Here is a 16420-nt window from a genome sequence, read left to right as displayed (position 1 = left end):
CCGTGTGCCCCCATATCCCCTTCTGTCTTTCCCAGCAAAGGCCCAGTCTTTGAATCTTTATTCAAACAGAAAGCAGTATCGCCTTCACTCCCCAGGCTTCAAATTCCCCAAGTGAGAACCATGTCTGTCTTTTTCCTGCTGCCCGCTGTACCTAACAAGTGACTCAAACAGTAAAGAATCTGCCTGCAATGCAGGAGACCTGGGTTCAATCCCTGGGATAGGAAGATTCCCTGGAGGAAGGCATGGCTACCTACTCCAGTATTCTTGCCTGGAGAATCCCCATGGACAGAGGAGCCTAGTGGGCTACAGTCTACGGGGTCACATGACTGAATGACTAACATTTACATATAGCCAGCACATATTAACTGAATGAAAGAATGAACAAATGAATAAGTGTTAGAGAGTAACCTTCATCCTGCTGTTTTTCTTATTAAGATTTTACATACTGATAAGAGGGAAATGCATGACACCTTAGAGAAGTATTTATATCTAACCTGGGAGAATCCATTAACAATCAGAAAGAGAAAAAGACTTAACAGTGTAATTTCAGCTACTAGAAAAAGAAGAGAGGGAGAGAGACATCTGATTTATTGAACCTCAGAAAACATGGTACATCAGCTGTCATGTACTTCACCTGTAAGAAGAACAACTGACCTACCTGGATTCTAAACATTCCTATTGCTAACATCTCATAAGAGTATGGGAAAGAAATGTTCATTTAATATTTCCTACTTTGGTGGGAAAAAACTCTCTCTACAGGGAGAAAAACTTGATAAACACTATCTGCACAGGTGACTCCATGATCCTAGAAGTGAGGAAATCATAATAATAATAATGGTTATCATTTATCGAGCTCCTACTGTATACTAAGCATTTTACATACATTATTTAATTTATTTAACTGATACAAAAGTTGATATTATTTTCATCTCAGCGATGGAGTGGAAGTTTAGAAAGAGGACACAAAGTATCCTAACTCAGTGACATGCATCCTGTTTTCCACGAAACTCTTACCCCTGCTCAGGTCAGGGTCTTAAAGAAAAGGCAGTATCATCTTATATGCTTACATTCCTTGAGAGAAACCAGTTATGAGAAACAGAGGGGTATGGAAAATACAAGAAAAGGTGTCACTAACATCTCTCTTGATATTAAATCTGGTAATTAGTGTAGTGCCATGTAAGGGATTTATGTTATATGCCTCCTGTTGACTGTTCTTTTTAAAAATCACCTTCAAGCTATTAAAAGAGGCTCCTATGACATGGTGTCTGCTCTGCTTAAACACAACACCAGTCTTGACCAGCCCTGTGTGAAGCGATGGTCAGCAATGCATGAAGCAGCCAAACAAGGCCACAAAGACATCATAGCTCTGCTACTAAACAATGGAGGCAATGTCCACCTAAAAGACGGATTTGGAGTGACCCCGTTAGGTGTTGCGGCCGAGTATGGTCACTGTGATGTGTTGGAACATCTGATCCACAAAGGTACGTGGAAAGGAATTACATGTTGCTGGTGTTTCTCCTGCGCTTCCCAGGTGGCTCAGTGGTAAAGAATCTGCTTGCCAATGCAGGAAACACAGGTTCGATCCCTGGGTCAGAAGATCTCCTGGAGGAGGAAATGGCAACCCTCTCCAGCATTCTTGCCTGGGAAATCCCGTGGACAGAGGAGCCTGGCGGGCTACCATCCATGGGGTTGCAGAGTGGGACATGACTGAGCGACTGAGCACAAGCAGTGTTTCTCCTGCCTCTCAGATCTCCTTTTCTCCATCTGTCTCATTTCAGAGACAGACCTCACTGCCTCCTCTTCCTCTCCTGAATGTATCTGGGCATCAGATTTTTACTCCATCCCTCAATAAGCCCCGCAATAGGCCCCTATTGCACAACTCACTTGAATCCTATGCATGGGGACCTACAAATCTGAGTGCCCGGCCCTGATGGCTATCTCTGCTGTTGCTGCTAAGTTGCTTCAGTCGTGTCTGACTCTGTGCGACCTCATAGATGGCAGGCCACCAGGCTCCCCCATCCCTGGGATTCTCCAGGCAAGAACACTGGAGTGGGTTGCCATTTCCTTCTCCAATGCATGAAAGTGAAAAGTGAAAGTGAAGTCGCTCAGTCGTGTCCAACTCTTCCCGACCCCGTGGACTGCAGCCCACCAGGCTCCTCCGCCCATGGGACTTTCCAGGCAAGAGTATTGGAGTGGGTTGCCTAGGACCACATTATTCTCAAGGATCCTCTGTAGGGAAAAGATAACATTTTTGAAATTCCCCCACAATGCAACTCATTTAATTATCAAATAAGCCATATGAAATAAGCTATATTACTGTAGTTTACAGATAAGGAGTTGGAAGTTCATGGAAGTAAGTAGCTTGCCCCAAACTCTCACAGTCAGCAACAAAGCCATAATTCAAACAGACCACTTTCCCCTACATCATGCCTTCTGGTCCTCATGACATTTGAATATTACACAATTTGTGTTCTTTGATGATATTTTGTGTCATTCTCCCTCTGAGCCATTTAAGATAGTCAGGCTTATTCATCTTAGGATTTTCTGCTGGATCATGCATGGTGTTTGCACATAGAAGACAGTTGATAAAGATTTGTTGAAATGAGACAGAGCATTAACTTTGTCTTTAAAAGTCTAACTAGACCTTTTTTAGGGAGCATTTTCCTATCATGAAAATTGACTTGATTTCTCAGATGTCAGTGAGGGAAAGATTTTCTAATTGAATGAAACATGCTTCATGATTGCTTATTGAAAAGGCTAAGAACACAGATGTTCTTAATTCTGTATTTTTAAGTCCTAACCAGAAAGAAAAACCACAGGTTATTTTTAAGGAGATGATCTTGACGTCTGCCCAGTGATCACTCTGCTGCATGTCTTATACTGCCAGGAGGTGACGTGCTTGCTTTGGCGGATGACGGTGCATCGGTGTTGTTTGAGGCAGCAGGAGGGGGCAATCCTGACTGCATCTCCCTCCTGCTGGAATATGGAGGAAGTGGAAACATACCTAACAGAGCAGGGCACCTTCCTATACACCGAGCTGCCTATGAGGGACATTACCTGTGAGTAATAAACCATAGCGTTATCACTTCAAGTTGAAAACACAAACTTGTATATATGGTATTATCTTAAATATGTCTCCCAACATCCAAAAAGAAAAAGGCAAAATGTTCACAAGTTTTGTATATCTATGTGTTTGATTTTCCCCTTCTTTTTATATTCTTATACCTTAAAAAATTTCCACATTGAATTTATACTGCTTGTCAAATGAAAAGATATTTTCCTTTAGAAGAAAGTTATAAGTGAGACTTCTGCACACGCCACCCAAATGTGCCTTTTTTTTTTTCTTTCTGTTCCCCATCCTGAACCCTCCTAAATGTGCCTTTTTAAAAAAAAATCTGTTTAACAGAAGGCTACAGGGCTTCTAAAAATTTTGCCCTTGGCAAAGGATTGAAATTTGTAATACTCCAATTTTTATCAACATAAACAGATATTATAATATAAAATATATCCTTGAATAGAAAAGTATCATTATAAATTTAGGTTTCTTTAATAAAATGGTCAGATATATTTTAAAATCACAAAATGTGCCACAACCAACACACCAATAGAAATCTATAATCATAATAAACTACCCACCTTGAAAGGATGGTTTTTGGCAATTAAATGTATTTCATAAATTCAAAACCTTTGAAATCATTAGGCTTCATCACTTTCAGTGGTGACATTGGCTAAGTTAAGTGGCTAATGACAAGTAATTGATGCGAAGTGACATGTTGTTAAAGTTTACCTGGATTTACTCCCAGTGTTCATAAATTCACACCTGGTAGCTCTGAATTAGGCACAAGAGATCAAGTTCTCCTTGCCTGTGGCTCTCATACATGTCCAATTCATCAGTCAAGTGTGAAATTCACAGCTATTTGTCACAGGTTCTTAGTAATACAAGCTGTGGTTAGTTATCTCAATTGAATTCATATAAGACTGATGGAACAATAAAGACCCTTCTTGTTGCTAATAATTCAGGTTCAAGTAAGTAGAGAGGATATACATGGACAATACTAAAGCATAGATTGTTCATGGAGCAGTGAAGCGGAATAACAAGAATTCAAGAGGCCTAAATTCTAGTCATTACTCTTCTGCATCTGTGTGACCTTGGACAAGTCATTTCGCTTCTCAAGTCTTCGTATGGCTCTGCTGGTAATAAAAGGGCTGGACTCAGTGATGCCCAAGGTGACTTCCAGCTCTAATTTCCTGTGACTCCATGGTTCTGATTAAGTCAACAGTATGAAGCATTCATCTGTGAGATTGAATGGACCTACTTTTCTGTTATATTTTCTTCATTAAGTAGCCCTGGTTGATTATAGATAATATGTTATTCAGAGAATAATTGAAAAATGGGGAGGGTTCCTGAAGAATCACAATTCTAGAACCAAATATATAAGATCTAGTAGGTTCCCCAGGAATATTTAGACTGGGAAGCTAAATCAAAACTCAACTGGATAGTACTAAGTCAATGGACAAAGACTGAATATTTTTGCGTAAGGTTATCTAGAGAAAATAAAGGAAACTAATCAAATTGTGTTCACTTGTCCAGCATGGAAGCTGGTTTATTTCATTTCTTGATTTTCTTCCTGCCATGTGGATATTCGATTTCTTTTTTTTTTTTTTTTAGTGCACTGAAATATCTTATTCCAGTAACATCCAAACATGCAATCCAGAAAAGTGGGCTAACACCAATTCACTCAGCAGCAGATGGACAAAATGCACAGTGCCTAGAACTGCTTATTGAAAATGGCTTTGATGTCAACAGCCTGCTTGCTGACCACATTTCTGAGAGCTATGATGACGAACGGAAGACTGCGCTCTATTTTGCTGTTTGCAATAATGATGTCCTTTGCACAGAAATCCTCCTGGCTGCAGGTGCAAACCCAAACCTAGATCCCCTCAACTGTCTACTGGTGGCAGTGAGGGCCAATAATCATGAAATTGTCCGACTGCTTCTTGCCCATGGAGCTAATGTCAATTGTTACTTCATGCATGTGAATGACACTCGTTTCCCCAGTGCCATACAGTATGCCCTAAATGACGAGGTAATGCTCAGGCTGTTGCTGAATAATGGCTATCAGGTGGAGATGTGCTTTGAATGCATGCATGGGGACATCTTTGGAAACTCGTTTGTGTGGTCGGAGATAGAGGAAGAGGTACTGCCGGGATGGACATCTTGTGTCATAAAAGATAACCCGGTGAGTTACACCCTTCTCTTCTTCGTATTGGGTCAGCATCATAATTTTGCTCATTTAGGGATGTTCCAAGAAAAGAAAAACAAACTCCAACTTTTATATTTTTCTTCTTCTTGTGTTTTTGTTTGCAATGAGATGGGGAAATAAGCATAAAACTAGGCCCCCAAAAGTATAGTTTTCTTGAATTGGAAACCAAATGTTGAATAATTTGGAAAATGTATGCAATTAATAACTCATGCTTATTTGGTGGAATTTGGGGGCTAGAAACACAGTAAGAAGAATCATGGAAAATAGCATGGTTCTTCCACATTATGCTGAGTACTGTCACATCAGAGCCACACATGCTCCAGGGCTCATTGTTTCACAGAAACAAACAAATCATTTACTTTGCTTTTTTGGTTCATAACAAGAAGGGTACTTTTATTTCATGTAAAAAGGCAAAGGTAGTAATTTGTCAGAACAAAATTTTTTATGAATATAGTATATTAAAATTGCTACTAACTTCAATTTTATTACTTCTCTCAGTTCTGTGAGTTTATTACAGTCCCCTGGATGAAGCACTTGGTAGGCAGTGTTATTCGTGTATTAATAGATTACATGGATTATATCCCTCTGTGTGCTAAACTGAAATCTGCACTAGAAGTACAGAGAGAATGGCCAGAAATCCGTCAAATACTAGGTAAAAGCAAAAGTTTTTCCTACAAAATTTTTTATGGAGAATGTATATAGGAAAAATTTCTTAATGTCAGTTTTGATACTTTTTCAGTGCTACCTTATATTCAGATTTATCTGTTTTCTCAAATCATCCTTAATAGTTCCTCTGATAGAAGATACTTTTTGCTTTTTCTTGACACTTTCCAACTGTTTAATTGTATAATGAACAATACCATAACTATATCAACATTCTGAATAGAACTCACTTTTTAAAAGTTAACTTCTATAATATCATAAAGTATAGGATTCTGCATGTGGGCAGGGATCCGTTTTGTTTATTTTTGTACTCTCAGGGCTTAGCATAATGCCTCATAAGCAGTAGATACTCAATACTAAATAAATGAATGAATGGAATGAATTAAAATATCCTTTTTGATCTAGTCTCTCTGGGTCTTTACTGACAAATTCCTACTATTAAAAGTATGTTTTACAGGCAGGCCATTTTGTATTTTCTAGGTTAAAGCTTAGTTATAATCATAAAAGTGAGTCATATTATGAAAGTTTCAATAAAATACATCTAAAATTACTCCAAATACATATAACAACCAGAAAAAAAATTATAAATTGGGAATGTTTTCTCTTTCAAAATATGAGTTTGGAAAAATGTACTTTCAAAACCTACTTGGACAATTTCATGGAGGCTAAAGAAGCATCCTAGAACCTGACAATATATTTAAATATTCTGGCACTCTTAATACACCTAAATCAATCTTCAATGGTATAACAAAACCACAACATCCCATTCTTTAAGATCAAGCAAATTTTATGCAAATTAGTAGATGATATTTTATAGTCAGAAAGATGAAATTGAAATGTTTACCTGATTTACATACCATATTTGTTAGATATAAAGTTCTATAAAAAGAAATGTTCATCTAAGCACTTAGTTTCAATCAGAGTCTCAGACATTAAAGTATATAATCTGAATTTGGACTGTTCTGACCATGGTAGCAAGAGATGGAAGTTGGCAAAAACAGTGGAGATTTGATTGGCTAGAAAGAGTGTTAGTTCAGCTGAACACATATTAGGTGGTAAGCTTGGGTTTTCCTCACGTGGCTCTTCCATTGGAATGAGTTCTATGCTAGAATAGACTTTGTGGCAACTAAAACAGGAATCTCAGAGAATCTAGTGAATGATGGAGCTTAGAAATTGACCTCTGGGGTCAGATAGGTCTGAAATAGGATGCAGCATTGTTCTTGCCCTGGTATAGCATTGCTGATCCACATAGTGCACAGGTCATTCAGGGCTGATATTTTCATGGAAACAAGCAACAATTTATTCTATCATTTTTGTTTCATTCAGGGAAGGGGATTTTTTTTAACGTTTAATTTCCTATAAGAAAACCAAGATAGTCATACTGGTTGTGTGACTTTGAGGATGGTTATTTATTCTTTTTATATCAAGGTTTTCCCACTGCAGAATGGGCTTGCATAGTATTTACCTCTTAAGGTTGTTGTGGGAATTTAAAGAGATGTCACATGTAAGGTGTTTAGCATAATGCCTACAGCATTAAAAACACTTAGTAAATTTACCTATTTTAAAGACTAAATTATTAGTATTTTTATGTTATTTTTATTACATGGTAAGGTTATATGAAGTATCTGAAGTGTGTATGTAAGCATGTCATGAACCCCCACAGCTTGAAGAGTTAGGTATTATCATTGCTAATTTTTAAAAATTAAAAACTAAGGCTAAAGGGGGTTTACATAATAGCCTGGACTCTATAAATTCTTGAAGCTAGTTACCCTTCTGAACAAAAGCCCAACTTAGGAGTGAAGTCCAAATGAAGCAGGACAGATGAAGACAGCATTTTGGATCTTAAAGATTAACTGAAAGAAAGAGAAGGGGATGGAGAGAAGGACCAACAGATTAAAAGAATTAAAAAGAACACATCAAACTAAAAAAAAAAAAATACTGTCAATACTAGTTTAGGGATAGCACACGAAGATAATGAAGCTGTAAAGAAAGTGATTACTATAAACGTCTGAAGAGTAGTTTCTTACATGGAATGAAGTTTGGACGGATTGTGGAGGGAATTCTGGGATGACTGGGGAAGTCCTATTCATGACCTAGGAGAGGTTTGCAGATGTTCACCTGATAATCACTTAAGAAACCATATGTACAGTTGCTTTATCTATATTTTACAATGAAAGAGTTAAAATATTTTGGAGATTGTAAAGGAAAAAACCATGAGGCTTATATAAATTATTTCCCAAAGTTACAGACAGAAAAATAACAAAACAAGGATTTGAACTCTAGTCCATCTCATTTAAACATAGGCTCTTTCTCCAATACTACTGTACTTCCTGTCATAGAACAGATTTTCCTTCTAATTAGTAATACATTGTCCATGTGTTTGTATTGGAAAAGAATTACAAATTCCTGTGACTTTAGAAAAGAAATCCAAGTAAGAATAAGACCAGAAAGTTTTCTAGTTGTTTCAGACACATCATTGCAACTAGAGTGTAGTCAGTTGACTGCTATGAATATAGTTAACCACTGGATGTCAGGATTTCTCCAGGTATATGTAGGGCAGAGTTTTTGTTAGAGGAAAAAATAAATTTTTTAAAAGATGGGTTTATTCTATCTATTTTAGTAATGATAACTTTGCCTCAATAGTTTTTGAAAAACAGTCTTAATTTTTTCAAAATAACTTGAGTATTTATAATTGCAAATATAACAAAAAATGTGATCTCTTTGATTATTAAATTGAGTGATCGTTCACAAAAGATTACAATGTACCAAACACTTTTGTAATGCTTTACGTGAATTAATTTGTTCCATATTTAAACAGCCCTATGAGGTAAGTCCCATTGTGATCCACATTTCCCAGGTGAGAATGCTGAGATCATAGGGGTTAAGTAACTTGTCCAGGATAACACAAATACTATTTAAGTGGCAGAGACATGATTTTAATCCAAGCCGACTGAGTCCAGAGCTTACCTCTAAGCCTGTGGGCAATGCTGCCTTTTCACTCACTCCTTTGCTGGATTAATATTTCGGTACTGTAATTATACTAAAGATAAAGTTACTAGAGATAAAGTAAGAGTTGAAAAGAAAGACTAACATCAGTTATTTGAACATTAGCAGATTTTTTGAAAAATATAAAATTTTTAGGTGTCATACACTGAACCAAACCTAAGATTGAATCATGGACATATGGAATCAGTTGTATCAGATGTTTCACAGATAACTATTCATCAGAAAGATGGTAGGAGAGAACAGAAGCGAAGGAATATATCTCTAAAATACTCAGTTCTAAAAAATAAATAGTAGGAGATATGAGCATTTGCTTTCTTTAATCAAGTCCATTCATTCATTTAACATATTCTGTACTTCCCTGATGGTCCAGTGATTAAGATTCCACTCCATGCTCCCACTGCAGGGAGTCTGATCCCCAAGGGAGGAAGATCCCCCATGTCACATGGTGAGGTTAAAAACAAAAACAAAAAGCATATTCTAGTTGAACACTCTCTAGAAGTCAAGCTCTCTTTTTGACACAGAGGCACACTAAATGCCTACCTCCATGGAGCTTGCATTCTAGAGGAATGGTGTGGAATGCTTAATTGCAATTTGAATTTTACTTAGTCACCAGTTACTAATATGTGCATGCTTGTTTTTTAGAATGACACTTAGTATTGTTCTAAAACAGTCTTTATCTTATAGTTTCATTCATATTGTTTTTATTTTTTGCTTGTTTTTCCCATTCACTTTAGAGAATCCATGCTCATTAAAGCATTTATGTCGGTTAAAAATTCGAAGACTGATGGGGCTGCAGCGGCTCTGCCAGCCAACCTTGATGGAGAAGCTCTCTCTACCACCAACTATTCAAAGATACATATTATTTAAAGAGTATGACCTCTATGGACAAGAGCTAAATTTGCCATAATTTAAAATAATATTTTTAAATGTGACTTTAAAAATATGTTTAAATGAGATTCCCTCAGAGAATTTCTTGGAATCATGTTACATCCTGACATATATTTAAATCCATTGACAATTTTATAACTGGATCCTGGGTTCTTTGGGGAACACCATATTTCACATCTTTAAAGAACTTTACATTGTGATTTTTTAAAAGCAAGTTAATATTTTGCATTTGAATTTCTATTATCATCGCTTGCAACAAGTCTTCAAACTCTCCTATCAAGTGGCTCCTACAGTATCCATGAGCAAGTCTCTCCATTGTTCGTAAAACAAAGAATCACTTTCTCAAACCCCAGTTGCTGGCAAATTCTGTCCTTTCTCTTATTGCCACACTGTATAAAAGAGCTCCTCCCTGTCTCTGCAGACGCCCTCATTGTCATCTGACTTCTACTCCCTCCACTGCCCTTCCCAAGGTCCTTATCAACTTGTTTGTTGCTACTTTCCGTGAGCATCCTCCAGTCTTTGCAACTGATTGCTGCAGCATCTGACACTATTACCTAGTCTGCCCCCAGAAAATGATCTTCCCTTGGTTTTCCAGGTATCTTGCTCTCTTGGCCGTCTTCCAACCCCTCTAACCACTCTGTCTCTGGCTTCTTTCTATGCTGTGCATCTCCTACCAACTCTTTAGTAACATATCTTAAGTTCTATTTTTTTATGCTACGTTCAACAGGAAATTTCATCCATACCCATGGTTTTATTTACAACCTACATGTTTTTTTACTGTAAAATTTATATCTGAAGTTTAACTTTTTCTCTCATACACATGAGACCTGTGTAGACAATTGGCCTAAAGGACCTTTGAATACAAAGAATCCTCAAATTCAACATATCCTAAAGCAAACGTGCTGTCTTCCTCCACAAAAAAAAAAAAAAAATCCTTCTCTTACTATCTCTAGCTCAATTATTCAGTCACTCAGTCATACCTGAATCTTTGTGACCCCATGGACTGCAGCACACCAGGCTTCCCTGTCCTGCACCAACTCCCAGAGCTTGCTCAAACTCATGTCCATTGAGTCGGTGATGCCATCCAACCATCTCGTCTTCTGTCATCCCCTTCTCCTCCTGCCTTCAATCTTGCCCAGCACCAGGGTCTTTTCAAATGAGTCAGTTCTTTGCATCAGGTGGCCAAAGTATTGGAGCTTCAGCTTCTGCATCAGTCCTTCCAATGTATATTCAGGACTGATTTCCTTTAGAATTGACTGGTTTGATCTCCTTGCAGTCCAAGGGACTCTCATTAACCCAATTATTGATTCAGTTTCCCAAGTCAAAAGCTTGGACATAAAACTTGACCATCCCATTTTCCTTCTCCAAGTTTATTTCATGAAGTCATCTTCTTCTACTCAGTCTCACTGATTCAGCCTGAATACCAGCTCTTATCTCCTTTCTTCCTGGGATATTGCAGTGCTGCCAAACTGATCTTTCTCTCTGCTGTCTTGCCTCATCTAACCCATGTTCTACACATAATATCCCAGAGTGATCTTTTACAAATGTAAGCAAGTTTCACTCCCCTGCTTAAAATCATTCCCACTGCTCTTGGGATAAAGTCCAAAGTTCTCCATCCGCTCCAACTCCCTGCCTTCCTCTTAGCCTTATCTCTTGGTATTTCCCTTGTGCCATCTCTTTAAACATGTTAAATGCCCCTGATAAGTTAATGCTTTGAACAGTGATTTTATACATCACTGTGGTGGTGATTTAGTCGCTAAATCATGTCCGACTCTGGCAATCCCATGGACTTTGGCCCACCAGGCTCCTCTGTCCATGAGGTTTTTCAGGCAAGAATACTGGAGTAGGTTACCATTTCCTTCTCCAGGAGATCTTCCCAAACCAGGGATAGAACCTGGGTCTCGTACACTGCAGGCAGATTCTTTACCAACTAGGCTACCTATACATCACTAGTTTCCGTTTTAAAAATAGGGCCATCTATTTTATATATACATATATAAAATCTATTATCATGGATATTTCATAAAAGAAGGGCCATTTTAGTGCCAGAAAATGGGGCTGCCTTAAACTTGATTATTAAAATTGAATTACTTTATCTTTGTAAAAGCTTAACAGTTTGGTCTTCATTTCCACATTGATGAGTGAAAATTTCATTCTAGCCCAACAAGTCTCTGAGGTCTTTGGTTTGGGAACCACTGTTTTAAAAGAGACTCTATTTTCTTAGCTCTCAGGGTCTTTGTACGTTCTTCTCCTTCTGCCTGGAATCCCCTTTCCACCTCCTCCTTCCTCCCTCCACCCCTTAGCCTACAGGTCTCGGTTTAGGTGTTCCTTCCTCTAGGATGGGAGGCCCTAGGACAGCACTTCTCGTGCCGTATTACAGAAACCTATGTTCCCATCGGTCTCTCCACTAGACTGTAAGCTCTGTGAGGGCAGGGTCTATGTCTGATTTGTTTTACAATGTTTTCTTAGGGCCAAACACATTCCCTAGAGCATAGAGAGAATGCAAAAATTACTTGTTGAATACATTGAATGAGTGAATGTTATGTTATGTAAGATCCAGACAAAATTAATCAGTGACCTCATGGTAAAATGATAGTTCTGAATCTCTGAATTGGTTATATAGCTTTAATTATGTAATTACTTGGATTCATTCTTAGATTCTCTTATAATCATTTTTATCTTGAGTTATTGTATTCTTTCAATAGTATTATCTCACTAGTTTATGAGCTATACAAATTGTATTTAGCTCTAGCTATAAGTATGAAAAAACTGTATAATTAGACATATAGTTTTAATCACTTTTATTCCCTAAAGAATATATTTTCATATAGATTAAACTCTAATGTATTTAATTAGAACTATAATGTTTTGGGTATGGGATTTTGTGATTCTTCTGTTGCTCTCCTACTTGTGGCTAAAATGCATTGTTATCTATAATATTACTCTAAGTAGATTTTTTTTTTTAAGATTTAAGTGTACCATATGATACTTCAGATATTAAATAAACTAAAACTTGGATATTTACTGTATTTTTGTATAAATACATTCAAGATACCTCAGATATTAAATAAACTCTAGTACATAAAAGTTTGACATTTTCTTTAGTGTGTTTTATGTAAATATATTCAAGAAACACTTGAATGAAAGGATATGAATTAATTGCACCTACTATGGGTTGAAAGTGGTTCTTTGGTACTTGTGAAGCAGGAGAAAAATATATTCTATGAAACTGAAACAATCACTATATTCGAAATGGACTCAACCTCTTTTTTATTACATGTTGAAATTTTCTAGCAGTGTTTTTGTTTTGGGATGAGCTGGATGGTAAGAGGATTATATTATATCTAATTAGAACTCTGTTTCTCCAAGAATATGTCACTTTATCTGGGAGGGCAACAGCTGCTTCTCCCCAGTGAGCTTCAGGAGAAGCCAAACATTCTACATGGTGCCTGTTTAACCACTATCATGTTTAATCAACATGATAGGGTTTTGATGACATCTTCCATGCTGCCAAGATGATCATAGCTGTTTTGGTAACTGTGGATTCTGTTTTGTACCATACAGAGACTCTGGTTGGGAAGAAGCAGATATGGCCTCTCATTTGAGTGAGGTTTGTTTAGTTTTTCAGTAGGTCATCTTTAAATACTATTTGCATTTCTGACTTACAATAATTTCATAAGCTCATTGAAACCGTGTACCTCCTGAAGAATATGGGTTAATCATTGTAAATAGTCTCAGAACATGTTTCCAGGCATAAGTCAATGGTGCATAAGATATGACAATTGTGTAAATGTTGTACAGCAAATATTCTTAGGTAACACTTGCTTTGATGCAGGTTTTTAAAAAATCAGTGCATAAGGGTGAGACACTATGGAAGTTTCCAAAAAAATGATGGAGTCTTTTATGACACAGCACATGAAACCCCACATCTGCTATTGCTTGATATAGTCCCGATCATCAAAAAGGAAGAAGGGCTTCTTAGGGGAGAGGATGTGTAGAAGGAAATAGACTTATTTGACCTCAGTGGCCTGTGTTGTGTAATCTCACGGAGTGCTAGAGATGTCTGGGGATTTGCTGTTTTCGGAAGGAGACAGTCTAGTAATTTGAATCTGGGCACTGGGAGTGCCTGAGTTCTAATGATGGATTGACCAGGGATTCCACCAGAGGCACTGGACGGGTGCTCATATTCTGTGTTTCAGATTCTAGTAGATGAGAGACAGTCATTTCTCTTTCTTTGGAAGTCTTTCATCCCAGGAGATTCCAATAAGATTTTAGATAAAACTCCTTGGAAGCAGACTGTAGTGTTGGATAAGGTAGAAAGTGTGGAGGGTGATAAATATGATACTTACTTGAGGATTGAGTGGGTGTGAGACAGCAGTATCTGGTTCTTTCTGTTTGAAGCAAAGCCTGTACTGGCTTCTCAAAAAAACTTTTTCATGCTTTGTGGAAGTCAAATAACCAGACATGACATTCAGTAGTCAGCAATCTATGTTCCTGATTGTTCTAGTAGCCCCTCATGATCTAGTTATCCAAATTAGTTTAATATTGTTTCAGTGAAGCACCAGTTTTAATAATTTTTATCTGGAGGATAGAAATATTTGCTCAGGCTTTAACTCATTAGAAGCCTTTCAACTTGGACTTAACTGTGGCCCTAAGCCCCTTACTGGGGGACTGACCTTCAGAGTTGTCTGAGGTACCGAAGAGGCAAAAACTGAACCTGTGGGTTGGATGCCCTGATTAAATTTGAACTGCAACTATACTGAGTCCAACTTCATGATTGATTCTAGGATATCTGAAGACACTCTCTTCAATGGGAAACAAAGCCTTTTATTTGACAATCAAAAATACAGTTTAAAATACAAATAAATTTAAGAGAGAATCATTCAAAAATCTTTCTAAATAGCAGGGTTTGGTAAGGGAAAATGATGAGAACCCAATGACCATGGAAGGAAAAAGATAGTTACTTCCTATCTTCCTGCCATAGATCATTTGTTCTATGAATGTGGAAAGATTCTTGAGAGAAATATGGTTCATTTTAATATGTTCTAGCAGGACTCCTTCAGTAACAATGCCCTTCCTTTGTCCTGTGTTTTACAGTTCACGAAGCATTTCTCATATGTCATCCCCCTTTGCTGTAGGAGCAGGACAGTGAAGGGGTTAATGAACTCTACTCTATAGATAAGGAAATCAGTTCTACAGTTAACTAAGATAGTAAATGCTGGGGCTAGGATGCAGTATAGGGCTTCTGATTGCAAATCCCATGTTGTTTTCACCACATCATTTTTAGTACGGATTAGGAGAGCATTCGGAGAGCAACCCAAAAGTGGAAGCAATCCAAATGTCCATCAACTGGTGAATGGATAAAGACAGTGTGGCCAGTCTATACAATGGATTACTATTTGGCAACATACTACAACATGGATGAATCTCAAAAGCATTATGTTGAGTGAAAGAAGCCAGATGTGAAAGAACACTATTGCATGATTCTGTTTGTATAAAATGTCCAGCTAAAGCAAATATACAGAGACAGAAAACAGAGGAGTGGTTGCCTGGAGCTCAATGGGGTGGGCACAAAGGTTGAATGCAAGCAGGCACAGGGATTTTGGGAAGTCACGGGAAATGTTCTAAAATTGAATCATGGTGATGGTTGCACAACTTGGTAAATTTACTGAAAATAATGATCGAACTTTACACAAAGTTGAGTGAATGTTATGGCCCATCAACTACACGTAAAAAAAAAAAAAAAAAAAAAACAAGAAGAGCATGTCTCTTGCTGACAGGTGGTGCCGTGTTTACAACCTTGCTGAGGTCGCCCAGCTGAACAATGGAGTCATCTGGCTCAGAGGAAAGTGCTCAGTTCTTGCACTGGCAGCCCATGATTTATTAGTTTTGCTCTGCTGATAAGACCATGAAAAGCAGATGAGGACACAGCATTCAAGGGCAGTGCCTATTGCCTTCACCAGTTGAACTGGCTCTCAAACCCAAACAAACACAGCCTGCTCTGCCAGCCTCTGACATTTCCATGAAGCTTATAATATGACTTTCCCACCCATTATTATTATCTACAAAACACACAAAAACATGTAGTTTAGAGAGCTAAAAATGAAGCTTTCCTGTCCAAGTGAGGGCATAAACTGACAATGTGTCATGGTATCCTGGGATGGATGGGTGTTTTGTAACACTCATGAGAACTAGTTCGGATTCCCTGGAGGTGCAGTGGAAAAGAAAGCCAGGAGAAATGGGGGTGGGATGGCATTCCAGGGGAAATCAGAGAAGGCAAGCTTTCAAAAGGCTGTGGATCTCAGGAATCCAGGACAACCGAGGACGGAAATGTCAGTGAGGAACTGTGAGTGTGTGAAAAGACAGTGCCCTTGATTTTCCAGAGAAATTTGCCAATGAAAAAGCTCAGTAACCAGACACCAGCTCTCAAGCACTGACTGTGCCATCTCAGAGCACACCGTGTCCCCACAATTCCCAGACTTTGACACTGAATTTACCTTTCTAGCCCCTCTTCACAGTGGAATCTCAGCTGTTCTGCCTTTTCAGTTACCACTTCCCTGCAGGACTGGAGTTTTCTTAAGTGACAGTTGTCATAAACT

The 16420-nt window shown here is 37.9% G+C and overlaps 1 protein-coding gene across 1 annotated transcript in view; it reads left to right on the top strand.

The window, feature by feature from the left end:
• The window catches only part of ASB15 (ankyrin repeat and SOCS box containing 15), a 32299-nt gene extending 21563 nt beyond the window's left edge, over positions 1–10736 (top strand). Inside the window, exons 7-11 of the mRNA XM_010831737.1 lie at positions 1236–1481; positions 2888–3059; positions 4670–5240; positions 5763–5916; positions 9668–10736. Of these exons, the coding sequence (XP_010830039.1) occupies positions 1236–1481; positions 2888–3059; positions 4670–5240; positions 5763–5916; positions 9668–9840 (1316 nt within the window). The 3' untranslated portion in view covers positions 9841–10736. The remainder of the gene's footprint in view (positions 1–1235; positions 1482–2887; positions 3060–4669; positions 5241–5762; positions 5917–9667) is intronic.
• Positions 10737–16420: the final 5684 nt, after the last annotated feature.

This window comes from Bison bison, unplaced genomic scaffold (assembly GCF_000754665.1).
Source record: "Bison bison bison isolate TAMUID 2011002044 unplaced genomic scaffold, Bison_UMD1.0 scf7180017864530, whole genome shotgun sequence".
Classification (NCBI taxonomy): Eukaryota; Metazoa; Chordata; class Mammalia; order Artiodactyla; family Bovidae; genus Bison; species Bison bison.
Note: the sequence above shows the minus strand (reverse complement) of the source record. Positions and strands in the feature narration are given on the sequence as shown.